Source organism: Theropithecus gelada, chromosome 2 (genome assembly GCF_003255815.1).
Source record: "Theropithecus gelada isolate Dixy chromosome 2, Tgel_1.0, whole genome shotgun sequence".
NCBI lineage: Eukaryota > Metazoa > Chordata > Mammalia > Primates > Cercopithecidae > Theropithecus > Theropithecus gelada.
Window position 1 is genome coordinate 42,927,274 of NC_037669.1, and position 15,516 is coordinate 42,942,789.

General features: G+C 49.7%; 1 protein-coding gene across 1 annotated transcript in view; it reads left to right on the forward strand.

Annotated features, from left to right (window-relative positions):
* Window positions 1-15,516, forward strand: part of PDIA5 (protein disulfide isomerase family A member 5) — a 92,713-nt gene that overhangs the window by 17,714 nt on the left and 59,483 nt on the right. Inside the window, exons 2-3 of the mRNA XM_025376001.1 lie at window positions 4,647-4,773; window positions 7,846-7,933. Of these exons, the coding sequence (XP_025231786.1) occupies window positions 4,647-4,773; window positions 7,846-7,933 (215 nt within the window). The remainder of the gene's footprint in view (window positions 1-4,646; window positions 4,774-7,845; window positions 7,934-15,516) is intronic.

Below are 15,516 nucleotides of genomic sequence, written 5' to 3' on the forward strand. Positions count from 1 at the left end.
CTGAGCCTGGCCCACGGGGACTTCATTTACTTGGTGGCTCACCTTGCAACCTGGAGAATGCCTGTATTTGATGCCTCACTGTCTACCTGTCCAAAACCTGAGCCTATTTTCATCTTCCTTAATGTGAGAGAAAAGCCTCCTTCGCTGCTGCTTCTCCATTCTTCCATCTTTGGCTGTTGTTCCAGCCTCCCAACCCAGAATTCTGGGAGTCATTTTAGACTTTTTTTCTCTTTCTTCCTCACTTACCTATGAATAGTCATTGGGTTTTGCTGTTTTTCCCTCTGAGGCTTTTGCATTGATCCATGTCTCTCCACTCGGGCAGCCACCCAGCAGGGCCCTCCACCTCCGGCCTCCCTGGCTGCTGCCCAGTCTGAGGTCACGGCCAGATGAGTCTCTACAATGCCATGTTCATCCTTTCACTCCCCTGCTAACTGGGCAATGATGCTTCCCACTCTCTTCTTGCACCAGGCCAGGCCCTTGGGCAGACTTTGAAGAGCCCAGCCTGCCCCGCTGACTTCTGCCGTGCTCCAGCCCAGACACCCCCTGAGCTGTGATCTGTCTCGTTTCCATAGTCCCTTTGGGCCTCCCAAGGGCCGCTGTGGACTCACCCCATCACATGCTGATAGTGGGTGACCTCTGCTAAGGTCAGGAGTGTGGTGACAGTATAATTTGTCATGTTTATAATTCTGGGCAAACATTTCCTGAGGGCTTTCAATGGACCAGGCCCTGTGCAGGGCCCTGCCCTCCTCCAGAGCTCTTAATCTTGGGGTTGGGGGTGAGGGTAGGGAGATGGACCCTTCACACAGCTTCCAAACCGGCTTGGCTGTGGGTTATGCCCAGTCTGAGCCCCAGCGTCATGCCCAGTGATGGTTTTCAAGCAAAGTAAATTTGCTCAGCACGTTTCTGGTTGGGCTTAACTTCTCTACTGCGTGACACCAAACGCTGGGTGAGGGGCTTGGCTGGCTGGCTGGAAAGTGGTTTGTTAAATCTCAGTGGCCCTTGGTTAGATGACCTGCGGGATGGACTGGGTTTTATGGGAAGGAAGCTGAGGGTGTGCTGTGAGCCTCAGCCTCTTGTGGTTTCTCTTGTACACGCTTTGTTGTCGCTGCAACTCAGCTGCACACGGTGCTGCCTGGCAGATGAGCTCTAGGCTCACCCTCCCTCCTGCCTTCCCTTTTCCTTCTCCCTAGTTCCAGAAGCGTAGGTGCCTACCAGCCTCAGGAGAGGCTGGGCTACAGGTCAGAGTCCTGAGGCCCTGGGCAAGAGCAGTTGTTGCTCTCCACTGGTCAGATTATCTGAGGATTAAAAACAGCAGTGAGGCAATGTGTTTTTCCAACAGATTATTTTTTTCCCTTTAATCATGTGCATTGAGCTGTGGAGTTTTCAGTCTGAACTCCATTAGCTCCCTGGGAGCAGTAGGATAACATATAATAATAATAAAGTTTAGCAAGCTTTTTGGTGAGCTCTTAAGGTGGCCTGCATAAGGGCAGTGGGTCCTCAGGCATTTTACCCTGCTCTGCAGGGTGTGATGAGGGAGAAATCATACCTTGGCTTCCTCTTGGATGGCTTTACTCTGGGGAGAGGGAAACTTTGAATTCCAATGGCAGATTATATTTAGAAACACTAGAATATGGTCATGTTTCAGTCTTCTTCTCTGCTGAGATGGAAGTTTGTGTTGCATATTATGGTAACTGATACTCTCAGAGTGCTTTCTGATTTATAAAACACGTTCAATAAATTATCCCATTTCATCCTCACAGCAATCCCACGAAGGAAGTATCATTATCTCTATGTCAGACGGGAGTCACTAAGCCTCTAAAAGGTTGAGTGACATTGGCTAGGCATCTTAGCTCTTGAGTGGTAGGGCTCAGACTCAATCCAAGGCTTCTGGCTGCAAAGAGGCAGGGGGCTGAGAAGGCGTGAGCTCATATTAGAAAGACTGGGATTCAGGTCCTGGCTGTACTTAACGAGCTGTGTAATTTTGGTCATATTATTTTTAAAACAATTTTTTGTAGCAGAAATTAAAACTCCTCTCAGTATGACCAAGCATATCAAATAAGCTATGGTTGCCTCTTCTTATTGACCGTGTTCCTCCATGAGCTCTGTCCTCACTCTGTTCTGGTCTGGTTGCTCTGCAGGCTGTTGAACAGTTGTCATCCTGGGATTTCTCTTCACCATCAACGCGGTCAACCTTTTGTCTCTCTCTTTCATTAAATTCTTTGTTTCCATGTCGAATTTTTCATTTACTTTTTGTTTTAGTGGAAAATGGGTCCTAGTATCTTTCTGAGAAAGGGTACACTGGTGGTAAATTTTATACATCTGATATCTTTAATCTGTTCAAGTAAGTTTATTTTCATGATTGGTGGATAGTTTAGCTGGTTACAGAATTCCAGTTAGAAATCATTTTCCTTGAGAATTGTGAAGCCAATGTTTCATTGTCTTTTGTGTGCTGATGAACAGTCTTATGGCAGTTCTGACTCCTGATCTTTTGTATGTTGTATTTTTTTTTTATTTGAAATGGTTAGGATCTCCCCTTTGTCAGCAGTGTTCTGAAAGTTTTCAGTGATGTATTTTGGTAAGAGTCTTTTTATTCATGATGCTGGGCCCTGCCATCTGAAGACTCACATCCTTCAGGTTTGGAACATTTTCTTGAATGATTATTTTTAATTTATTTGCTTTTTTAGAGATTGAGTCACTGTTGCCCAGGCTGGCCATGAACTCCTGAGCTCAAGTGATTCTCCTGCCTCAGCCTCATGAGTAATTGGAACTGCAGTCATGAGACGCTGTGCCAGGTCTCGAATTAACTTTTTGATAATTGATTTTTCTCTTTTTTTTTCTCTCTTTTTCTTTTTCTTGAGTCTCTTTAATTTGGCTCTTGCACTTAATGGGTCCATTCTCTTATTTTTCTTAAGTCCTTTTTTATTTCTTGATCTTTTTGTTGTGTTTTCTAGGAGTTTGTTTTTGTTTTCTCAATTCTACTTCCAACCCTAATTATTTCTGTGATAATTTTACTTTCCAAGAGATTTTCATGATTCTCTTTGAGTATTTATTTTTCTTCATGTCATTCTATTCTTATTTTATGGATGCACCATTTTATTTCTCTGAGAATAATAATTTTCTTGTTTACTTCTGTGCTTTTAATTTTCTTTTTCCTCTACATTTCATCTTTCCATTGGTTTGTTCTGGTCTCTGTCATTTGTAACTGGTGAACTTTGATCATCTGTCTGTTTTGAAGAGCAAGGTACTAGCCCATGGACTGGCAGCTCTGTGAGTGTGTAGAGGGAGTGGAGAGTGCTTGTTTACTGGGAGAGCCTCACAGTGGAGATTTGAGCAGGAACTCAGCTGTTTGATCTCCAAATCACTGTCTTTATGTTGTTTTTCTGATGCTTCTCAATTTCCCCAGAGGGAAATTCTCTAATCTCTTGCCTGGGGAAAAAGACTGGCAGGTCGCATTCCAGAGAAGGGAAGGGAGATGCTGGGGGCCAGGAGCTTGGAGAAATGAGTGATCTCAAGATTCAGTTTGTAGACTTCCTCTGAATCCCCTTGTCTTTTCTGACGGCCATCCTCCTACCCTCTGCTGGGTTATCTCCCAGTGGAATTTTTCTTACTCAATCTCTCCATATAGTAACCCTCTTGCTTTCTGTCAGGTGGGCAAGGGGCTGTTGCCCAGCTGTGCAGTCTGGGCAAGGGGATCTGCTTTGTGTCTACTCCTTATTCACACTTTTAATAAACCCCCACCCACTGCTTTTAGCCCACCCTTCATTGTGCCTGCAGAGGTGCCTGACACCTCCAGTTCCCAAAGTTTCCCAGGGTTCTCTGGGGGAGAATTGGCTCATTTCTTGTTGACTAACCTCCTGAGATCACTTGCCTGAGTAAGAAAAGCTAAAAGCCTCTTACCCATCCATTCCCACCCTAAGCATTAAGGGATGATCTTATTTCTCTGTATATTTTATGCTTTGGTGCTGCTAGATGGGATGGAGTTTTTACATTGCCCGAGAATATGGCATTGGGGTAACATGAGGAATATGGACAGACATTGACCTCCCAGGGGGCTCTCGACTGATGTGTAACAATGCAGAATGTTTATACAAACCTCCCTTGGTATCCTTGAGGGATTGGTTCCAGCATCCCGCCTCCACAGGGTACCAAAGCCCATAGATGCGCAAGTCCTTTATATAAAATAGCATGGTATTTGCATCTAACCTATGCATGGCTTCCTGTATACTTTAAATCATCTCTAGATTGTTTATGATACTGAATACAATATAAATGCCATGTAAGTAGTTGTTATATTGTATTATTTTTATTGGTATTATATTTTACTGTTATCCTGTTATTTTTTATGTTTTCAAACATTTTCCATCCATAGTTGGTCAAATCTGTGGATGCAGAACCTGTGAGATAGAGGGCTGACTATGTATATCTGTAGTCCATACAGCCTTATAAAAGTGCATGGGGAAGGGAGACTGGGAGTGGGCTGCGGAGTGTCCCTAGAGGTGAAGAAGTAGGTGTGGTGCATGAGATGTGTTGGTTTGCCCTCATCCTCTGGAAGGAAAGCAACTCTAGGCAGCACATCTGTGGGCACCGATTCTTCTGGGGCCCAGCCAGAAGCTGGAACTCACGGTCGTTGGCTCCTTGATCCCCAGGTGGTCCTGCCATTGTGGCTGTCCTCTGCAAAGGTCTCCTCACTCATTGAGAGAATCTCTGACCCCAAGGACTTGAAAAAACTGCTCAGAACCCGGAATAATGTACTGGTGCTTTACTCCAAATCTGGTGAGTGTCCCTTTCCAGCCTTGAGGTCAACCATCGGGGTAGGATGGGATTCAGGGGAAGGAAGGGGGTGGACATGGAAAGCAGGAGACCTTAGGATGAAAACCACTCAGGGAGGGTCCAAGGGACTTGGGATTTGTCAGCTTTCCTCAGAAGACAGAGGCAGAGGCATACAGGAGCATTAGCTCTGCCGCTTTCTGATCCCAGGGGTGGTTCCGTTTCTTTTTATGAGTGTTGGGAAAGCCCTCTGGAGCCCCTCACTCCTCAAGAGGGAGAGGGCGTGTGTGAAGTAGGATGGAGGATCACAATGGCGGGCACTGGGGATGGATGTCCTGGCTTCCTGCACAGGCATGGGGCCGATCCCTGCCAGGGCACACTTTGCCAGAGCTGTTGATTTACTGGCCAGGCCGGTCTGTTGCCAGCTGAATGGGCCCCAGGCTCGGGAGCACTCACCCCAGCTGGCAGCCCTGGCCCTGCCAAGCCCATCTGTCCTGCTCTGGGGTCAGATGCAAGACTGAATTTGGAGTGGGCTCTAAGCTTGGGACACAGCATTTCTTGGGGGCAGGAGCAGCAGCCTGCCTCTCTTCCGACCTTGAGACTGGCAAGGACATAGCAGATGGAGAGAGGTTTGCTTGGCTCTTGGCAGTGACTTTGGGGGAGGGTGAACACTGACTCCGTTGAAGTTGTTCCAGCGGAGTTAAGTGTTTTTTGCTGCTTCTAAGGATGCCAAGTTTTCTGTGGCCCTGGAGAAGCAGCAGCCAATGGCTGGGCCGGTTCCGGGCACAGGTTTCCCCGGCAGCTCGGCCTCAACCCTCACTGGCACCTGGGGGATGATAGAGGCTCCAGATGTGCCTGCATTCTCCCGGCATCCCTGGCATGTGGGATGTCTTCATTGCCACTTGCGGCTGCTGCTTCCCCTTCTGAGGGTCTGACACACATACCCCGAGTGCATTGTTGGGAGCGCAGCATGTGACTAGCATTTCTCTGCTGTCACCTCTCAGGAATAGAGGTGAAATCAAGGGAAAGGGAAGCAGTGTACTCTTGAGGCCTGGGGCATAGGGCCCTGAAAACATGTGGCTTGCTGCTTTGGATACTCCTGGAGTTGGAGCTAGGATGATTGTCAGTGATAGACATGTTCCATTCCTTCTCTAGGGTAGATCCCACCATATAAGCTCATCATAATACAGTCTCATTTGCTCCTTTGCCAGGAGGGAGGCAGTGCGGGTTGTCAGAGGACATCCAGTGTACATATGAGGAAATGGAAGCTGGGAGTAGCAGACTCGTTTGAGATCTCCTAGCAGCAGGTGGGAGCTGGTCCCCTATGCCCCGCTGCCTCTTATTTTCTCTGATGGAGGATGGGAAGAGAGTATTGATTCTGCAATGAGAGAAGGGCTTTGAGATCAGAATGGGGCTGAGGCCGGAAAATCATTAGGGAGTTAGAGAGTGGAAAGGTGGGGCCTGTTGTCAGGAGCTTGCAGGGCAGGAGGTAGCGCCTAAGCTCTCTTTCCCTCACCCCACCCTGTCTCGAGCCATTGCGAGTAGAGGCCCTGGTGCTTCCCACTTGTCAGCCTACCTCCTGCTTTCATTGCCTGATGGGGCCTGGGCAATTATTTTAACTTCCTGCCTCCTTGCCCAGGCCTGCTGCACAAGAGACATGTGACCTTCAGTGGGATTTTGAGCAGTGCAAAAACTGGATTTTCTTTGCTCCCTCCCATCCTTCCAAGCAGTGCCTCCCTTTCCATGGCTGAAATGCAGGTTAGGGCAGGGGGTACTTTATCGTGCTCTAGTTTATTTCTCCCCCTATCCTGCTTCCCAGAACCCAGTCAGAACAGTGAAACAATGGCTTCCCCACTTCAGTGGCTTGCCCTCCTCCTGTCACCCTGGCCGTGGTTTCCTGGGAGTGCCTCCTCCGAGTGACTCCGTGCATGTCTCTTGAGCGATACTTTTGTTTGCTTCTGTGAAAGGCTCAGCATGCTCTGTATTCACAAACAGCTACCATTATCCACACTAGAAAAGGCGATCTGTGGAGGCACATGATTCAGACATCATTTCTGCTTGGCGTGGGGATGTATCATACGGTTTCTGGCGGGAGAAAGCGGCAGATCACTCTCCCCACCAGTCTTTGTCTGGCAGGACTTTCAAGTGAGCTCACAGGTGTCACCTAGGAGAATGTGACTCAGGAGCCTGCTGGCCATAGGAATCAAACACTGGCCACAGCCACTTTGCAGTGGATCATTGCAGGCTGGCAGTGCTGAAATCCTGGCCACAGAGGCTCTGTCCCTAAGACCCTGCCCTCCCACAGTAGTATCCGGGTGCCTTGCCCTGACCCATCAGGATTGACACCTGCACCAATGAGAAAGTCTTCCTTTCTTGCGATCACTCCATCCTGTCCCAAGACGTGGTCCACATTCCTGCAACTGACTCCTGGAGGTGCTGTCAGGACCAGCTCTTGCCCCGTGGCTTCTGGGGAAGTGGGCTGTTAAATGGGGCTTAGGTGTCTTTGGCATTGGCCCATCAGAGCCTAGTGTCACGTATAGACCTCATTTTACCACCAGGTTGTACTGAGCTCCTAGATAAGCGTGTGCTCCACAAGTAAAGGAAGGATCTGACCCCAGCTCTCGTCAGCTCCTAGGTGGGGTGCCAGAACATTTGAACATGGAGTCAGCAGCATCATTCCCTGCTTTAGTTATAGGATTGTCATTGTTTATGGAATTTTCAAAATGTATCCCAGAAAGACATGAGTCAGAGACTTTACTGGCCTTGAGGATCTGGCTGAGAGATTCTTGGAAGAGTAAGGTGTGAAGTGTGGATTAAGGCAGGGTGACTTGGGGGTTCTGTGTCCAAGAGGAAGGCCCCTGAGGATGGTGGGATCAGGGGTTTCTGAGAAGAGCCAGGACTATTCTTGCAGCACAGGCCCTGGCACTGTTGAGTGCAGGGATGGGTGTTTTACCTGGTGCTCAGGACTTTTCCACCCGCTCTGGGATTGGTCTCCATCCTTCCTCACCTCTGAGGGAAGATGGCAGAGGTGACCCAGTGCCTTTGGGCACAGATGTTTAATTTTCTGTTTTTTTACAGAGGCGGCAGCTGAAAATCATCTCAGGTTACTGTCCACAGTGGCCCAAGCGGTGAAAGGACAAGGCACCATCTGCTGGGTGGACTGTGGGTATGTGCTGGGGCCATGTGCCATGTGGCTGCTGGGCAGGGGGCACTTGGGGCTTTGAAGGGTGGGGATGGGAACTGTCCCTTGATTAATAATCTGGGAGGGAGTATGCGATGGAAAGGTTCCCTCTAGTGATACTTCAAGGTCACTCTGGACTGGAAGAGTGGTGTCTGGCTTTCCACCCCTTTCTTCACAGCCCAGCCCCCTTTCTTCCCTTTTTCCATAGAGATTTCACTTTCTTCTATTTCTATGTGTTGCTTTCTTCTGTCTTCCCAGAGGGAGGTGAGTGGCAGAGGGGGCCTTCCTGTCTTACAGAGGGTGGCCTTGATACCCCGAGAGGCAAGGTGATTTTCAGGGTTACCCAGCAGGTTTGCCTGTGGTGGGTCTGCAGCAAGAACCATGAGCTTTGCCCCCAACCCAGGACATTACCACTAGATGCCTCTGCTGCCCAACATGCAAAGGTAGAATCAGTGGGTCGAGCTGCCTGTGCCTTGGCTTCTGAGGGGGCCCAGGCCTGTAAAGGTCTTCTGAATCTTTAATGTAGCTATTATTGCCTGAGTAATACGCCCTGTTACTACCCTGCAGGTTAAGTGAACATTTATGGTACCCACCCCAGTGTAATCCTCTTCCTCTTCAGTCTGAGTTCTAAATGGTTACTTTTCAAGTGAATTTTTGGGACACAACTGATTTATAAGTTGATGACCTCAAGTTTGTTCTGCCTGTGATTAGAGAGCATTGAAGGAGATTCATATTTTGACAAAACACTGAGTGAAACTAGGATAATAAGTCTTAGCCAAGTGGTGTGTGCTGTAGAGGGTGTGCGTGTGTGTGTGTGGCCTTATACTTCCAGATTCATTCAGATACTAACTGAACAGAAAAGGCTGCTCACCAGGCAGTAGGTGAGATCTTAGCCATTGGTTAATTCTAGTTCATAGTTGATCCGAAAGGGTGCTTGCCTTCCAGTCATCTCTCTGTCTCCCATATTTGACCAGCTGTGCTCTGTGTGACTGGCAGAGTAACAAAGCCTATTAGATGGAGACAAGGCACTTTGGAATTTCCATATCTGGAGATGACAGCAGTTCTGCCAAGCTGATGGAGGTTTATTGTAGGGAGTTCTTACAAGGCTTGTAGGTGGCAGAAATGGGCAGAGGAGCTTTGACTTAGTTGCTATCTCCACCTGGGTCCATGTAACAGACATTACTGGGCGTTTACTACGTGCTTTGAGAACACACAGATGGATAACTGCATCCTCAAGGAGCTCAGTATGTGAGGAGAGGGCAGACACTTAGCCCAGTGATTCCAATGTCAGGTGAACAGTGCCACAAACACAGACTCTATGTATGGAAGGAGAGCCCCTCCATTCTGCCTGGAAAGGTTGAGAAAAGCTTCACAGAGGAGGTCGTGTTCACATTTGGTGCAAAGACCTCAGAGCACAATACCACATGCTCACAGTGCCCTGGCTTTCCCTGCAGGCGGCCACCTATGGAGTGGACCCCTAGAACTGCCTGTGGAGGTGAAAGGCCTGCTGCTGTCCCTGAGTAGCCTGGAAAACATGCAGCGCAAGGTGCCTGAGTGAAATGGGGTCAGGGGTAGTGGGTGAAGATAGACTATGGAGATTCAACTTCAGGACTCAAGTTTGGAAACATGATGTCTGGAGTCAATAAAAGTGCCAATGAGAACATCCTGTGAATTTCCACGTGCTCAAATTAAAATTGGGGCAGGGAAGCACCTTGGAGCTTGAAAGAGTTAACCCGAAGACGGAAGGATGGACTATTCTATGTAGTTGCCTTACTCTGTTGAATTTATTCCTGTAAGAGGAAATAGAAACTGAAATGTTAGATAGCTTTTAAAATAGTGTGGATAAGTAGGTGAATTATGGAGCCAAAGTGGATTAAGTTGGACTCAGGAATATCTGGGTGTGAGTTTGAAATTAGAGGCAGGGTGCAATCTTTCCTGAGTAGCCCAAGGTTCAGAACTCTGGGCTGTGGCCCAGGTAGGCCACTCTGGGTGGCAGCTGTCACGAACCACTGTTGGAAAAGGAGATCTCCGAGAACTCAGCTCCTGCCCTCCAGCTCATTCACTCCTGCTTCTAGACTTCTAAACTTGCCTGGAATCATCAGGACATGGGGAGCCCCCGTGTTAGCTCCACAGAGCCCTGCAATGAGAGCTCTCGCGGTTGTCCTAAGTGTGTCCAGTCCATTCTGTGGGTCTGTGAATGAGACACACCCAGGGATGGGCAGAAGTGCCGTTGGGAACTTTGCTTTCTGGTGCTGTGTGCTGAGGAGCGAGTAGGTGGCACGGGGCCAGGCTGCCTTCTTTATCCTTGTCACTGTAAAATAGCAGGTAGCCAGCCAGAGCTCACCTCCTTCAAATGGGCCCTGCTGAGGCACCCATCTCTCATCGTTTCCAGCTCCACTTCCTGCCCTGCCCACGAAGGGTTGGTGGCTAGGATGGGGACAGGGCTTGGGGTTGGGATGACCAGGAAGGTCAGGAGTACACAGGCCACCCTGCTTTTCCCTTTAAAAGGCAGGTGAGGGGAACAGGGAGCATCTGGGGTGAGAGAAGATGCTACTCCAGTGTCAAGGTGTCTTTGCAGGCGTGTGGAATAAAAGAGAAAGCCTTGGGCTTAGGAGGGGGCCCGGGCTGACTGCTGACTAGTTAGTTAGCTGCGCTGCTCACTAGCCCTGTGACACCAGGCAAGTCGGTCACCCTGAGTCTGTTTCCTCAGCTGTGAAATGGGACAGCGATACACGTTCTGCCTTCTTTCCAGGTCTGTGATAAGGATCGGGTAAATGAAAGTTCTTTCTAAAATAGGAAATACAATTTAAATGTGAGACACCGTTCTCCTAGTGTTGTTTTTCATCTAGACAAGTTTGTTCAGGAGGAAGCTGGAGGGGGAGAAATGGTATGCTTGTTCACTCAGCAAATGTTTACTGGGTGAGGACCCCTTGGTTCTTGTAAGGATGAACCTGAAGAAGGTTTTGGGCATGGGAGTGAGCCCCAGGCCATGGGTGTTCTGCTCTGACCCTTAAGAAGTACAGGGTGCAGGCTGGGCACAGTGGCTCACACCTATAATTCCAGCTCTTTGGGAGGCCGAGGCAGGTGGATCACCTGAGGTCAGGAGTTCGAGACCAGCCTAACATGGAGAAACTCCATCTCTACTAAAAATACAAAATTAACTGGGCATGGTGGTACATGCCTGTAATGCCAGCTACTCGGGAGGCTGAGGCAGGAGAATCACTTGAACCCAGGAGGTAGAGGTTGCGATGAGCCGAGATCGCACCATTGCACTCCAGCTTGGGCTACAAGAGCAAAACTCCGTCCAAAAAAAAAAGTACAGGGTGCAGTGGAATTTGTAGGACTAAAGGTCAGGAGACCCAGCTTTAAGTCTAGGCTCTGACATCAAATAGCTGTGGGGCCTTTGGCAAGTCACTGCCCCTCTCTGGGCTTCAGTTGAATCTTCTGGGAAATGTGGGGTTGAGTCTTCCAAGTTGCTTTCATCCCTAAATAGCCTGGTTCAAAAAATGCTAGAAGCTTCCAGGCTTGGTGTGTGTGTGTTATAAGCATGGTGGTGGGCGCGTGCCTTCTAGTCTTTGAGGGGGGTCTTTTTCTCTTTGTGCCCCTCCCTCCCCATTCCCCATTTTGGAAGGGTGCGTGTCTTTCTCTCTGAGGTTCTCTCCTGTCTCCCTCTTTTCTCTCCCCTTATTAGGTTTCTGTTCCCTTTTCCCAATCCTGAGTCCAGGACTCCCTGCAACCTTGCACGGCCCTTTTTGTTTTTGAGACAGTCTCTGTTGCCCAGGCTGCAGTGCAGTGTCACAATCTCAGTACATTGCAGACTTGACCTCCCAGGCTGAAGCCTTCCTCCCAGCTCAGCCTCCCCAGTAGGCGCATACCACAATGCTCAGCTAAGTTTTGTATTTTTTTGTAGAGACCAGGTTTTGCCATGTTGCCCAGGCTGGTCTTGAACTCCCAGGCTTAAGCAATTCACCTGCCTCTGCCTCCCAAAATGCTGGGATTACAGGCATGCGCCACCGTGCCTGGCCTGGCCTTCTTTTGGCCTCTTTTCTCCTCTCTCCTTTCTGTATGGATATTTCTTTTCCTTTTCTTTTTTTAATTTTTTTGCTTTTCTGGCTCTTTCCTCCCTGTTCCTCTATGCGCACCTGCAGGAACACACGAACACTTCTCCGCTGGTTTTCTCCCTGCTCCAGGTCCTGTAACTTGTTGCTCTGGGGTGTCTGTAGGGCGTCTGACTTCTGTCCAGGGTTTTGTCAGCTTTCCTTCTCCCTCACTCCACTCCTGGCTCAGACCTCAACAGCCACGCTCAGTCTGGCTGGTGGTGGTTGTCCGGCTGTTAAGCGGGTTGTGTGTGCAGGAGTTGGTATTCCCCTCGTGCCCTGCCAGCTGGGCGCTGGGCTCGGGCTTGGCGTGGAGTGCTGCTGTCTGGGAAGTTGAGCTGGAGCCAGCATGGAGCTGTGCCTGGTTTGCTAATTCCTGAGGCTGCATCTCACAGGGGGCAAGGCTGTCCTATCAGGTGCTTGCTACTTTCTTTTCCTTAAGGCTTAGGGTCATTGCTTAACCACATCTGCTTTCTTCCCTGCCCTTCTCCCCATCTGCTTGATTTCTCTGGAGCGGTGACAGCTTCCCAGGTGTAAGATTGGGGACCTGCCAGAGCAGGCATAACATATTTTGAAGACTTATGTTTTCTCCTAAAAACTATTTGAATTTAGCATTTGCTCCTCAGCATGTTCAACATTACTTACCCGGGGGTAAAACAGACTCCCAGAAGAAGTGCCATGTTTATCTTGTGGCTTCAGATACCTTCCAGCACACCACCATGCACTTGTTGCAGTGACACATCCCCTTGAGGAGCAGAGCCTTAGAATTGCTGGGCTGGGAGGGCAGCGGAGGGGAGGCACCTTACATTTCTTCAGAAAAGCCATGTTCCTCTCTTTTTTTCCCACCACTCTTACTAACTGTACTGCGTAATCCAGACCCTATGATGCACCTTCTTGAGGCATGTACCAAGGGAAACAGCCAACTCGGGGAGGAGCCCTATTGTAGGGAATCCTTCCTTCAGAGGGTGCTACGTGACCACCACGGCCTGTCCAAGGTCAAGGTTCAGCTCTTCCAGGACTTCTGTCTCATTGCCTCCTGCCTTGTATCCTCCAGCCACATTCTTTCACGTCATCCTCGGTACCTGGCTTCAGGCAGTCACTCAGTATTTCTTGCTCAGCACTCGTCCCCCTTTTCTTCATGTCCTTGAAGTGAGGACACTTTCTACCTTTATTCTCCTACCTGTCCCCAGGGGATCACGGGTCCACCTGGCCAGAATCCTGCCATGTTAGACCGGGGCCGGTGGGAGGAAGAGAGTTATCCCTTCTTTGAGGGGGAAATGGAGCTAGAGAGGCTGGGGTAGCCGTGGGCACAAAGTTAATGTTAAGACAGGCAGAAGCCTTCCTTCTTATCTTCAGTGTGGTCTTGTTTCTACCCCACCAGGAGGGGCTGAACATGGTCTGCCGTGGACGTGAGAACCCCACCTGTGGCTGACTGAGGAGCCGGTTGGGAGGCGAGGAGAGAGATGACAGGGGTTCAGAGGTTGTTTTGTCTCCATTTTTCGCCCCAGGTTCTGGCTCGTGGTTCATGTGTCAGGATATAAGGCAACCTGTCTCAATGCTTTATTTAGTCTGACTTGACCCCGTAGAGAAATCAAGCTCCATTCAGTTTATGTGGATAACTCTGGCATTTTGCAGCTCAGGAAACTAAGGGTCCTGCCAGAGGTCGCTAATGGCAGAGCCAGATGTTGAAACTGTCATTCTAGTGGGCTGTGGTACTTAGGCTGGACTCGTGAGAGACCTCAGGCCCCCACCCCCTGACCCCGCCGTCTCCCAGACCTTGTTTTTTCTCTTTCTTCCTGCTCTCACCCCCACTTTGATCCCTGGGCCTGACTCCCCAGAGTGTGTGTCTCCAGTCTCTTGGATAGTAATTACTGCACAGGAAAATCCAATAAACACAGCACTGTGTACCTGCAGCAGCCACTCCCGACTGGCAGCCAGCTGTCCCATGGCAGATTCAGATGAAAACACCCATGCCCATGTGTCTGTCTGGGTGTGGGGGTGTGGGGTGGGGAGGGAAGTGTGTATAGGCCTCTGCAGTCTTTTCTTCCACATTATCCGTGGAAGAGAACCAAGTGAAGTGGGGAAGGATAGGATGGAGCAGATCAGTGGCCTTGGCGCCTCATTCCTTGGAACAGTGGTGAGTAAATGGGCAGAGGGATGGCTGGTTCTTGCAGGACAGGGGCCAGGGGAGTGGCGGGTGAGGGTCTTTGCATTGCCAGCCCCTTCTCCATGACCCCTGGTGGCGTTCTCCATCCCCTCAATTCTAGCAAAGCATCTCGTTTTCCTGCTCACTGCTTTGTCTCCTTTCTCCCCTAGAGCCTCAGTCACTGGCTGGGGGAGGGAGGTAGGCAGTAGATCAATTAATTGTACTTAATCTCTCAACTCAGATCCTTTTAAGTCTCTGAGCTTAGGTAATTTTCTCCCCTACTTGAACTCTTCTGGTATTTATTGTCTGCACTGCACAATTAGTGTGTGCACACATGCTTGCGCGCACACACACTACTCACACTTATACACTCTGAGAGACAGAACTGTGGGAAGGAGGGGAGCAGTGCTGAGAGAACATTGTCAGGAATTGTCATCTGGCAGGATTCCTGGAGCTCAGTAGACGGAGCCCAGAGATCCCAGAAAGCCAGAAACACAGAGCCTTATCCCAGCGGCGGTAAGATAATATCATTCATTTCAGCCATTCAGTCAGGTGATTTATAGAGTGCCTACTATGTGTCAGCTGCTGTTGTGCCACTGGGGAGATAGCTGTGCACAAAACCAAGCCCTTGGCTTCGCAGAGCACATGTTTCTGATAGGGCAGGCAGTGGACAAGTTGATCAGATGTTGACAAGCGCCGTGGAGAGGAAGACAACAGGGGAGGGGAGATTAGGAGTGCTGGATCCAGTGGTCCTCGGGTCTGTGCTGGAAGTGTGCTCAGACGGGACAGGAAGCCTCCTCCCCACTCACCTCTCAGGGAGAGAAAGAATGCAGGGGATGGGGAGAGGAGAGAATCCTTAGGAGTGTTACAAAACCTAACAAAGAAGGTGGCACAGAGTCTGGAGTGAGGGCTCGTGGGGCACTTGCTTAGGTGGAGTGAGGGCAGGAGGCTGCGCACTGGGCTGAACCTTGGAGGCCAAGCTGAAGAACAAGCAGGGGTGCCTCTGTGGCCCCAGCTCTACCAGCCAACTTAGTTGATTTGGATTCTTAGTCCTAAGACTTGCCTGGCCCCTCAGGGAACCTAAGGCTGCCGTCGTGGGACTGTTTCGTGGATGGGTTTCCCACAGAGTGGACCGGGATTGGCGTGGGAATGAACCAAGCCCCTGTTTCCTCCCTCTGCTTTGTGATAGTCACAGGCAGAGGCTGCCAGCCAGGCTTGATGGAAGAGAGAGGGACATAGGGTAGGGATTCTCCCCTCCAGTTGCTGCCTTGCAGCGTCTGAGCCACCCAGGCAGGCACTGCAGCGTGAACGGAGAAGTGATGAGC